Source organism: Stegodyphus dumicola, chromosome X1 (genome assembly GCF_044657685.1).
Source record: "Stegodyphus dumicola isolate Sdum_Otavi_A_Nest chromosome X1, ASM4465768v1".
In the NCBI taxonomy this organism is placed as follows: Eukaryota; Metazoa; Arthropoda; class Arachnida; order Araneae; family Eresidae; genus Stegodyphus; species Stegodyphus dumicola.
In genome coordinates this window covers 237,416,646-237,429,594 of record NC_140780.1, presented here as the reverse complement: position 1 = coordinate 237,429,594, position 12,949 = coordinate 237,416,646, and the positions used below count along the sequence as shown (strand labels likewise).

Below are 12,949 nucleotides of genomic sequence, written 5' to 3'. Positions count from 1 at the left end.
TTGACGCGTTAATCGATACAGTAGGTAGCGATGCTGTCTGCTGGATTGTTAGGCCTGGGTTGGAATCCCGGAGAAGCTACGGATGTTTTTAAGTGTATAGTGTCTGTGTGGCAGGAGGGCACTTAAAACACTTTGAACAACAAACTCTTATAACCGCTCCTGCTACTGAAAGAAACTGCGGTGTTTTGTAACGATTGCTGCCAGTAAATAGGTTTGACTCCACGCTTCTAGACACTCCGTTATCTAACTCCGGATTAGACAGGAGGAGACAAAGGCTAACTACCAAAGTGGACAAAAGCCAATAGACTAAAACAAAGCAGAGCACGGCAGATGAGCAAAGGGGCAGCAAAGCGTGGAGTGTCTAGAAGCTACGGATGTTTTTAAGTGTATAGTGTCTGTGTGGCAGGAGGGCACTTAAAACACTTTGAACAACAAACTCTTATAACCGCTCCTGCTACTGAAAGAAACTGCGGTGTTTTGTAACGATTGCTGCCAGTAAATAGGTTTGACTCCACGCTTCTAGACACTCCGTTATCTAACTCCGGATTAGACAGGAGGAGACAAGGGCTAACTACCAAAGTGGACAAAAGCCAATAGACTAAAATAAAGCAGAGCACGGCAGATGAGCAAAGGGGCCTCAAAGAAAAGTCAAACGGCTAAAAGAGGAGGGGGTGCCTTTCGGCTATAAAGGGAAGAAGCAAAAAGCTAGAAACTGGTCTAAGAAGGGGAGAGCCATCACGGTTAAAGAAAAAATGGGGGAACAGGCGAAATAAAGCAAAGCCTATCGACTAAAAGGGGCTGAGAGGGAAGGCTAAATGGCGAAAGGGAAAGAGAAGTTCCCAATGGGACGGAACTGCATAATACCTGTACGGCTATACTTGTATGACCTATGGTGAAATTCTGATTTTCCGCCCACTTCTATCTGTTCCTTCCAAAAGAATATTGAAAGCAAAGAGAAGTTTGAGAGACAAAAAAAATTTTATCTCTTTAAAGTTCATTTCTTTGTGACGTAAGCTCTGCTAAAATAGTAGAAAGACCCAATAAAAATATATTTAAATTTGATTGTAATAATCTCTATAAACATATCGTTTCTATTGATTGTAAGTTTTCGTCATTAAGCCTTAAATCTTCCAAGCATTTTCAAAACATCCTGTATATTTATTAATCAGTCTATTAGTGTATGCCTCTGGTGCAGTTTAATTCTTACATGCATGATATACACTCAAATAAACTAACACCTAGCATTTTTTACTCTTTCGATCATAAAGTATGCATCAAATGTAACTTAATTTTGAATTTCACATGAAAATTCTGTATGTATAAATTTGCACTTGAATGAAAGTAACACTATGTTAATAAAACAGCTTTCTAATTTTAGAGAAACCACCAATGTATCTCTTTCCTATTACTCAAATGAAGCTTGCATGGACAAGATCGTCAAATATACTGGAATTCCTCCTTAGAGCTACATGCATTGTTTTTTCCACATGTAAGTGTTACGATTTTAAGTGAGTATCAATTCATAGTATGTAATATAATATGATTTATTTCTGTAAGTTTTTAAATTCCTAAAATAAAATTAATACCGAGAAAAATCTTTAAAAAGTAAAAGTGCTTTATTTAAGGTATAATGTTCATATTAATAATATAACATTAGATCATTCGTGCTAGTGTACTTTGGGGAAATTTTCGGATATGAGGCGTTATCGTTCCAAAATAGAAATAATTCTTGTTAAGTAGGAATTTCTCGAGAAAAAAAGAAAGTCTTAGCCAAAAAAATCTTTATTTAAACTTAAGTAAAAATATAATTGCTTATTTGATGTGCTTACTCTTCGATAACAGATAGAAAGGTAAATTTATATGTTATATGGCCGAGAGTTTAAAGTGATCAACTCTGAGAGTTAAGGCTCTTCTTCGACATGGACAATCTTAAGAAGACTTTGTTCAAAAAACTCTTTGTTAAATTCGGAATTCGTTTCAACAGACATAAATATTCATAAAATGAATATAATATATGAATAATAAATAATACATAAATATGTATAATATATGTAATATAATAATATATATTACATAATAATACATAAATATGTATAATATATAAGCGGACATTCATACATAAAGCCCGCATTTTAAAATAAATGCTGGCTTTATGTAAGACTTATTGATAAAAATAAAGCAAAAAGCGTATTATTCAATTTTTTTTTGGGGGGGGAGGTTAAAAACAGTTACCGGACGATAATTTTATTTGCATATACATTCTAAGGGCTCTTCTCTGAAGAAATAGTTTAGGGAGGGTTTTAAATTAGCACGTTCTATTATACACTTAATTAGAGTAATGGTAAAAAAAATGCAGTTCTCTTATTTTCTGAATGGTGTTTCTGGAAGCTGCATTTGATGCAATATAAAATTCCTCCAGAAAAATTATTTTAGCAATAGCTTTATGGAAGAAGTTCATTAATATGCCTTATTAAGCAGTTTTAAAATATTTATTTAATTTTAGAAGCACTCAATATACTGAATCTTCTGTTGCATTTCCATTAGGTATTTTAAACTGCTCTTTGAATTATATAATGGAAATTATTATTATTCTTTACGCACTGAATATGGTTTGGATCCAGATAACTGCATTTCCAGTTAAAATTAAAAACATTAAACCATTTAGAAATTTTTCCCATTTAAATGCCTTTTCACAGCGGATTTCAGCAAAATATTAGTTGAAAACCATCCAGTCATATAGAACGAAGTAGAAGTAAATAACTTAGTGGCAGAGGAAAGGCTCTTGGAATTGATTCCAACATACAAAGGAAAGCTAAAACGTTATTACCACTCAGTCGATCTGCGAAAGAAAGTAAAATTTGACAAATGATTGAGTGCGTCTCACCCTCTTTAGCAGCTTAGTGAAAAAAATCAGTTGATCAAGCAAATTAAAAAATTATAAAAAACTTTGATTACGGACAAATACACTGCCCTCCAAAAGTTAAGGAACAGCATGTTTTCAATGCTCACCTTTACAAAAATTCACACTTCATATCATATGCATGACAGTAATGAAGTTTAAGAAAATACATGAAAAAAAAAAAAAAAAAAAAAAAAAAAAAAAAAAAAAAAAACAGCTACCACTTTTATTTTATACATATGAACACTTATATAGGAGTTGGAGAGGAAATACAAAAATTGTAATTTTTGTTCACGAATGTTGATCTTCGGTTGTTATTACAGTTTCGTGGACAATATCCAGGAGAGTCTATGAATGTCCAGGAGAAGTCGTTTGCCCGATTCATTTAGGTAGTAGGTGATTGGATGGATGGAAATGGGGATGTCACAAGCTGATGCTGCTAGACGTCTGAATGACTCTCGTAGTGTGGTCCACCGATTATGGAATCAGTTTGAATACGAGGATTCTGTGTCTAAAAGACATGTTCCAGGCAGACCTAGAGTACCAGAAACAAGAATCTCAGCTACTAGAGTGCGCAGACGCCTGCACAACACAAATCTGTATGCAAGACGACCAGTTGTTTGTATCCCCTTGAGCCGAGAACATAGAGGTGCCCGTTTTTGTTGCGCAGGAAAACACGTCTCCTGGACAAGTCAACAATGGGCGACTGCTCTCTTCATAGACAAGTCCTGGTTTACATTGGAGAGTGATTCAGGTCATCAGCTGATCTGGAAGCAACAAAGCACCAGATACAACCAATCCAACATTGTGGAAAGATACAGTTACAGAGGTGGTGGAATAATGGCTTGGGCTGGGATCTCTCTCGGTGATCACACCGCATGTGTTCCATAGAGGAACTCTGACTTGTGTGAGATATCAAGACGAGATCCATGATCAATATGTCCGTCCATATGCCGCTGCTATTGGTCCTGGATCTCTTTGGATGGACGAAAATGCGCGACCGCACCGAGCTCGGGTTGCTGAAGAACATCTTGAGGGTCTCGGTATGGAGCGAACAGAATGGCCAGCTCAATCTCCAGACCTGAATCCGATAGAACATCTTTGGGACTACCTTGGGAAACAAATTGTTGCTTTAAGTCCTTCTCCAAGGTCATTAGATGAGCTTGAACAAGGACTACTCCGTGTCTGTTCGATGTTTCCCATTTCACTGAGAGAAAACTTAATTGGCAGTATAGATTACAGCTAGGGATGGACACATTCTTTATTAGAACGCATTTTTGCAAAGTTACCACCCTATTTTTCCTCAAAAAACTGTGATATACCTTTTCTCCAAGACTGGATTTCTTTGTGAAGAGTGCAATTTTTTTTGTTGTAATTCGTGTTTGTGTTAAACTTCAGAAACATTTTAGTCCTATTCATTAAAAAAACTGCTTAGTGAATATGTCCTGTAAATTTCATGTGTCTATGTGGCTTCATTCTCAAATTAAGCACAAAAAACATGCCGTTCCTTAATTTTGGAATGCAGTGTACTTTAAATGTTAACTTACCATTAAAACTGTTAAAAATGTATAAAATATAAAAAAAATATCTAAAAATTTTACTTATTTAGATTCTACTTCAACATCTTGACAGTTTTTAGACGAATAGTCATGACGCGCATACTAGTTTTAAGAATTAATCTCCAGAAATTCAAGCTACAGAGCATAAAATTATGTATTTAAAACGAGTTCCCATCAAACTGCTGGGGGGGGAGCTTTATTAGGATATAGTAGATCATCATAAATTAATGCAAGTTTTACAGAAACCAAAAGTCTCTGCGACATCAGAGTGCCGGGGGAACTATTTAGATGACTATCTAACTCAGAAATATAAAGAAGAAAATTTGGGGGCAATAAGTAAATATGTTGGTGAAGAGAGATGCTGCGTTTAAAGGATAACTAATGATACTAATAGGTTGTCAATTATGTTAAAATAATAAGTCTAATAATAATGGTAAAAATAAAAATTATGATGTTGATAAGTATTAGAAACAATAGTTAATAACAAATTTAAGTATATATATCCTTAGCATAATCATATACTAAGGAGAGTGCAGCTAAGTATGTATTTTCATTTTGTTATCATATTTTGAGACATTATGCATCATATGTCTGTAATATGCGTTTTTGTAATATTTGAATTATGGTAATGATTGGGTGGGAAGACATTTGATAATTATATTCGTTCTGTCAAATTTATGATGTCACTTCTTCATCTGCTTTCACACAAAATGAAATACACATAAACTGAAATATTGGTTTGATTGAAATATTTTTCTCGTAATTAATTGTATGTTTTGATTCGTTTCTGAGTATTCTTCGTGTAGAATAAACAAGTTTGGTCTATGTTTTCATTTTACTTGAATAAATTTATAGAATTCATTCATTCTTCTTTCATTTTAAATTTAGAATGGATATATGTTTAATAAGAATCCTTATTTGTCAGTTTCTTGACTGTAGGTTTTTGTCTTATATTTATATAGTGGGATGGCTCCTTTGCGTGGGAGGCTTTCCTTTCGTATCTGTTGCAATGCTTGTAATAGGTAAGTCACTGTAGTTTTTTAATAGAAAATAAAACACGTCGTTACATTTTAGAGTACTCTTTGAAAGAACAAGAATTTTGAAAACCTTAGGTCACAAAAATCAGATATATTTTGAAAATTATTAGACTACCAAGTCCAGTTCTTTGAGAAATATTAGATAATTAAATCTTAGCCACGTTTGGGCAAATTTTAGATAATAAAACCTGAGAAGTTTAAAAAATAGTTTATTTTATTAAAACATAATTTGTGTTATTATATTAACTAATTATGTTTCAAAAAATTCTAGAATTCATTCTTTTTTGAGTCTGAAAGAGAAAAATTTAATGTTTTCGTAGAGACACTTCAGTATTAAGCTGAAAATAATACTAGTCCAATAACACTAGAATTGAGGGTTGAAAAGTACTCAAATTTAGAGAAATTACTCGGTAATTAGATATCATCATTTAAATCTTACTTTAGAAAGATGTCCGTAAGATTTAAAAATTCTAGTAATTGTAAACAATCACTAGAGTTTGGATAATAGAGAGCTTTTATTCGTTTAGTAAACGTTATGGTTTACTATAAAGCCGAGAAATATATACTCAAACTTCAAATTTATCATTCTCTTTTGAAGAAATACATATCACTTGAATGTTCAAGTAATAAAATGTTAAAATATTTTTTAAATTTTAATAACAATATCTGAAATTTTATTTTTAGTATTGTGGCCAAAAGTAATGAAGTTATTTTAATCCGACAGGCAGTGTATACGTAGATGATTGCAAAGCAGAACCGAATATTCCTGTTTACCTGATTGTAGCAGGAGTATTGGGAACCTTACAGCATTTCATGTCCGTCTGGACTAAGTATTTACCCAAGGACTCCCAAGGTCGTATGCAGGAATATAGGAGCTACTGTAGAGCTGTGGATAGTGTATTACACATTTTCTTAGCAATATGGTTCATTTGTGGTATGTAAAATTATCTTTATACCATGAATAAGTTTTGAATGGAATTATATTTTTTAACTCTTTCGCATTGACAGAGGCCAAAATCTGTTCCTCTCAAACATTTGAAACACCCGTGTATATGAATTTTTCTTGGAAAGGCTTTCCTTCCTCCTACCTCTGCCAAACAGATTGCTATAGCGTTAATAATAACCTAAGTGAAGCTCACCGTGTTTCACTCACTGTGTACAGTGTCCCTTAAAACGGGATTGCAAGTGCCACTAACAGGAGCTAAACGTTGACGCTAAACAAAGGAGAGGGAAGGAGCATTCAAAAAGGACATCTACTTTGGTCGCTTCCAAAGAATGATTGGCATGCCATTTAAAAACTATCGAAAACAATGAGCCATGCACTAATGTAATGGGGAAAACACCAAGCAGAAAATGGGTGCAGATGGTTTTCGGGCGACCTGCTGATGTCTGAATGCACTGGAAATACGTACAACTTCGCTGTTAAAGGGTTAAATCAACCATGAAACAAATAAAACTTTGTTTTATCGAAAATTATAAGAAACTCTTTGTTCATTGAAAGTATATAAATCCAAAGAATATATTTTATTTTTATTCATTATGACAAAGTAATAAAATAGAAAAGTTAAAATAATTTTCTGAATTATTGAATGCTAAATTATTTTGGACTCGGATGAAAGGAAAAGGTTCTGACATTTGATGACCGGATTAATTTTTAATCAATTAATCTTATTAATGAAATATGATCTTTAGGACACTTTATTATCTTTTTGAAGCAGTAATCTAGGTATATCAGAGGTGCGTAGTTTGCTGAAGTGATTAATTTGTTGAAGGGATTGGCATTTTACGTAAAGTTCACCAATTTTAATATATTCAAGCTCACTATGCTAAAAGCGGAAATTCTTACTGATATATCTTTATCCGAACACCCTATAAATATGTAATAAAAAGAGTAAATTGTAAGAAAGGCTTTGAAAACTACAGTCCTGCACATTTGCCGCTAAAATTGACAAAAAGTAATTAAGCAAATTAAATTACAAGAAAATGGGCAATTTCGTAGATTTTTAAATTGTAAGGAAGAATAAAAATTTGTTACAAATAACAATAAAAATAGATTGTACATTTAGTATAGGTATTAGAACAACTGTCAGTAGCTTTTGGCTGAGACTGACATTTGGAAGGAAATTTTACTTTAAAATCTAAAATAGATCAAAATAAATTAAATATATGAAAAACATATAGCTGTTTACATATAGTTAAATAGTATAGCTGTTTTATTACTATCAGATTTTTAACGTCTTCAGAAAGCCGAAAAATTTGCCATTGATACCACAACTATATCTGTCTCTGTCAGTTTCTATTCATCCCAAATTAACAGACGTAACCTAATTTTTATTTTTTGCACCACTGAAAATTTATGGACTCTACACCTGCACATCTGGTTTGCCAGATTTAATGTAAATGCAAAACTCAAATCAGTATTCAAATTGAAATTCAATTATTATACTTTATAGTGGCTTATTTATTTATAATCTATTTTTAAACGATGTAAAAGTCCTTTAAGAACAGGGAAGTGTAATGCTTATTTCATTAATGTTAGATTAATGAAAAAATGTGTGTCAACCATAAATGAAAAGGAAAGAATTGAATTCGGCCACGGATGCAAAACTTTGCTTCTTTATGCATTTGTCTACTCTATCAAACTTACAACTTATTACAATGAGTCATCAGTCTATCTATTCAATAAACCAGCCCCTCATCTATTACACTTACACACATATATATATCGATATATATATCTTATATATATATATATATATATATATATATATATATATCGATATCTATATCTATATCTCATATATATTCTGTACACACAGGGAAGGACATCTTATATATATATATTTATATATATAATTATGTGGTGCGAGCTGCAATAACCAGTGGCAATATATGAAAATTATAGCGACAGTTTAAATTTAAAAACTATTCAACTTGGAATAAAGATTTGGAAATAATGAAATAAATTACCTTGCAAAACAACAAAATCTTGAAACTCAAAATAGCAAATGCAAAAATTAAAAATTAAATCCAGTAGAAGAAAAATTTATATCTCCCGGTACATCTTCTTCAGGGGGGTCGATGTATCAAGGTAAGTAAATAGAACAGCTTGTTTTTGAACTGATAATGACACAAATGATACAAAATTTTAACATTAGTTAAATCCAAAAAAAATTTGGGTCTTCATCAGTCCAAACCTTACATAATGAAATGCAAAAGGCATCAAGGCATCTTGCCTAAATTCATACAAATCATGATCCGTTACTACCCAAAATTGTAAAATCAGTACCAATATATATACATACTTAAAGCAGCTAAAGTTAATATTAAATCGGAATTAAAGCAAAGCAAAGCAATTCCTCAACAATATGAATAATTGCAAATTTATATAAGAGGTTTAACACAATATCTAAACAAATCAAAATGAATATAAGAATTCAGATATTTAGATATTGTGTTAAACCTCTTATACAAGTTTACAATTATTAATATTGTTGAGGAATTGTCTTGCTTCGATTCCAATTTAATATTAACTTTAGATGCTTTATTCTACTTCAATCCTGCAGCTATAGCGCTGGACGGGTTTAATTTTTTTTTTAAAAATCTTTAGCCTATTATTATGTTTCTTCATATATATATATATATATATATATATATATATATATATATATATATAGGCCCACCAGCGGCCGAGCGGTAAAAGACGCTGAACACTCGTAGTTCGGTCTGAGGTTCGAATCCCGCGAACGAGTTGGTTGCATGGGTGTTTTCGTGGTTTTCCCCATGTGTAACGTTTATACGAGCCAATTTCCCTTAGAAAGTCCTCCACGAAGGCATCCCTCCCTTTAGGCAGATAGCCCTCGTGTGCTTTGCCATAATTGAATAATCCAATCCAATCCCTATATATATATATATGAATGTTCAGGAAAATGCTTACTATAAAAATTTGCCTAACATATTCTTTACATTTATTTTGGAAATTTTCATTTATATTTACTCAACGCAATAGAACATTATATATTACAGTACATAGTAGGAAAAAAACAGCTGCAGGCTTTATTTCGTTTAAATTGTAAATCACCAATATGTATTTCTAACTATAATATTTAAGATATGATATAAAATTTTATGAAAATAGTTTCGGCAGTATTCATCAAATATAAGTTATTACAAATAATCCAATAATAAACATTTGTGCAACACAGTAAAAATTCCAATTAATAAAAATTTATTCCGTGAATGAAAATCGTCTATACTTTTATGTGCGAAATTTCCCAATATATTCGGTATTTACTGACTGAGGTTATTTTTTCCCTGCTAATAATAGGCTTAAAGACATTTAGAAGACATTTGGGGAGCAATTAAAAAAACTCGTTTTGGCGATAAATGGTTATGTCTCTTAAAAAGTATTCGTTATTGCATTTGTAACTAATCAGTAAGAAATATTATTTGGACAAATAATATATTATATCTCTGAAAACTTGGCAGGTAAATGTATGGAACGTTTTGCTTTCAATGATTTAAAGGTCAATGAATATATTTTAATAACTAGAAATTTACGTGAGCCATATAAAAATTCAGATATTTTATTACGAAACACTCAATCAAAAGAGTTTCTAAACCACAGTTTAGAAACTCTTTTCAGAAAAAATTATTTTAAGAACTTTGTGACTCATGTAAACTTTGTTAGTACATGCTCAGAATGCATACTTATAGAAAAAAGCCTGAAGGCACATTTTCAATAATAATTTAAAGTATGCAGCTATTTTTTTCGAACATCCTTCACAACCTAGAAAGAATTCAGAGAAGTAGGTTTAAGATAAATTCTTCACATATTTACTGCTTATGATAATATATAGGATTCCAACTGAATTGAAATTGTACTTCCAAATAGAATTTATTATCATTTCACTATAATTGGATTATGTTATAACTGATTATTATTATGCTATAATAATAAAATAATGAAAATATTTTAAGTAAAATTAATTTTGTTAAATGAATTGTGATGTTTAATTTAAAACTTTGATTGTTGAATCTTTTCTGTTATTAGGATGTGTTTGGGTTTATGGAATATATGATGATGTAGATTACAAAAGTCCGGAGAAAAACGAATATTGTCACAAGACTCTGTATTTATTTGCTTTCTGGATTTTAAACATATCATTCATTATTATGATGATCATCATAGTTTTAAGTCTGTGCTGCATTCTGTGTATTGCTTCTTCTCCGAAGAATGAAGAAACCGGAATCGTGCAGTGAAGTTTTAAGTATCCGTTTTGCACTACCTGTGAAACTGTCGTTTCTTTTTCGACTTGTTTTATTAAGCATTTTAAATAAAAACAAAATCAGAAACTGTTCTGTAATTTTAAATCTGTGACGAATTTGAGCGTGCATCATTTAAATGCATATGTTAATAATTCTATCTAAACTGTTAATTTACTATTATGTTATCATACAAGATTAAAATTAATAATCCCTTTTTAATCATTAAATTTTTAACTGCATATCCGACAGCAACAAATTTAAATAACTGGCGATTTTGAAGCAGGATATGTTAAAGAAGGTAAACAACATTCTTTTCAAGGACATTTTTTTTTATATGGCAGATAATTTTATAAAGATTTCTGTACTTTTTTAAAGTAATCTTTTAAGTAATCAGAAATAACTGTTGCAATATTCCTTTTTGCATTACTTAAATAGATTAGAAGGTACTTACGTACTATCGCAACCACTTTAGTAGAAGTCGCCAAACTCTTGCAACTAAGCGCATAGCAGTTCTTTAGATAACCATATCCATTGTAAAATGTAATCCGAAAATTCACTAATTCACTTTTATTTCTGTAAAAAATCGCTAAATTGCGCCAAGGGGCTTGTGCTAAACATAAATAAAACTAAAAACTAAACTCAGTGGCGTAACAGCCCTAACGGACCAATGCCTGCAGTGCTCCGACATCTGCTTTCTTGTCCTTGAGCCCCGGGATGCGTAAGCTAAACATAAATATCGATTAGAAATGATTTTATGAGCCGAATGCGACTAATTTTGGTGCGAGTAAAATACATTCATTGTATATAAAGAAATAAAGCAACAATATTGCATCAGTAGAATTCGGGCCCATGAACTAATTGAATTTCTTGCAACATATGATCGGATTGTTGATATTATTGGGTAATAACAGTAAAATTATAAACGTTCATGACACATCAACAGAAACCGAAAATTTCAGATTTCATAAGTATGCATTGCCGATACATGTAAACATCTACATCGAATAAATAGATCTTTTAAATAATTTACTTAATAATTATTCTAAATAATCAACGATAATGTCTGAAGTCATCAATAGCAATACCAGTGTCATCAAAACGACTTTTAACAAGGTTTAAAGGAATATTTTATATGAAAATTAAATAAATTTATTCATTAAATTAATTAGCATTACGAACGTAATGGTAATTAAATAACATTAATCGTGAATTAAAAAATTAAGATTAGTATTAAGTTTAGTTAAATAAGTTAATCACATAATAAAAATACTTTAAGTAAAATTTATTTTGTTAAATGAATAACATTTATTTAAAAAAATAAATAAGAACATTTTGTTAAATAAATCATGATAAAGACGACATTTTATTCCTTTCTCAAATATAAATTTATTTAGAGCGTTTAAGTCATCAATAAGTAAGCAAATGTTTATGCCTTGTTTTTAACTATTAACAGTTCTCATTTTAATGTCATACTTAAGGATATAAAATGTCTATCCTTTGGAATGAATTATAATTAAATATTTTAAAGATATTTGCATACATACACAAGGAAAGAGAGTTTTCTTTTTTATGATAATGTATAAATTTTTTAATCTTAATATCACGTTAAAAACACAGCACTTTAATATGTGCCACATTTTCATTGAATCCAGAAATTCCTTTTTTCCCACGAAATTGACTTTTCTAGTGGAAAAATAAAGAATCATCTCATCAACGAAAATGACAGGCCTGTTTGTGCTCAGAAAATACTGTTGCCTAGTTAAATCTCGCTTTCAACAGGTAGAATACTTGCGGTTGCTTTTGATATATATGTATCTTCTTTTCCATGAAAATAATTATTCTTCCATACTGCAGTCTTCTGCAAAACATTATGTTCCTGTAATGATGTCAACCAACTGTAAATAAAAGTATTATTAGTTGAACTATGTTTTCTTTTAATATTTTCTCATAATACAGTTATGCAGATTCTGAATTCGTTATGAAGCAAAAGCTAAGCATTAGACAGTGAAATGCATATGTTACGAATGCATCATGTTACGAATCTACCAGTGGAATTCATTGATTTCATATAAGTTAACGAAAAAAACTACCAACGAGTTATTTCATGCTTAAATTTGGTACAGAATATGGACTGCATGCTGCAAAGTGGTGATATTTATAAATATCTGAAGGTAAGTTCAACGCAA

At 31.1% G+C, this 12,949-nt stretch overlaps 1 protein-coding gene across 3 annotated transcripts in view; it reads left to right on the top strand.

Annotated features, from left to right (window-relative positions):
* Positions 1-12,685, top strand: part of LOC118181151 (uncharacterized) — a 32,560-nt gene extending 19,875 nt beyond the window's left edge. For 2 of the 3 annotated variants that reach the window (XM_085807214.1, XM_085807213.1), the window contains exons 3-6: positions 1,379-1,489; positions 5,421-5,480; positions 6,220-6,429; positions 10,549-12,685. In XM_085807214.1, the coding sequence (XP_085663340.1) occupies positions 1,379-1,489; positions 5,421-5,480; positions 6,220-6,429; positions 10,549-10,757 (590 nt within the window). In that variant the 3' untranslated portion in view covers positions 10,758-12,685. The remainder of the gene's footprint in view (positions 1-1,378; positions 1,490-5,420; positions 5,481-6,219; positions 6,430-10,548) is intronic. The other variant, XM_085807215.1, reaches the window with a different exon arrangement.
* The last annotated feature ends 264 nt before the right edge of the window (positions 12,686-12,949 follow it).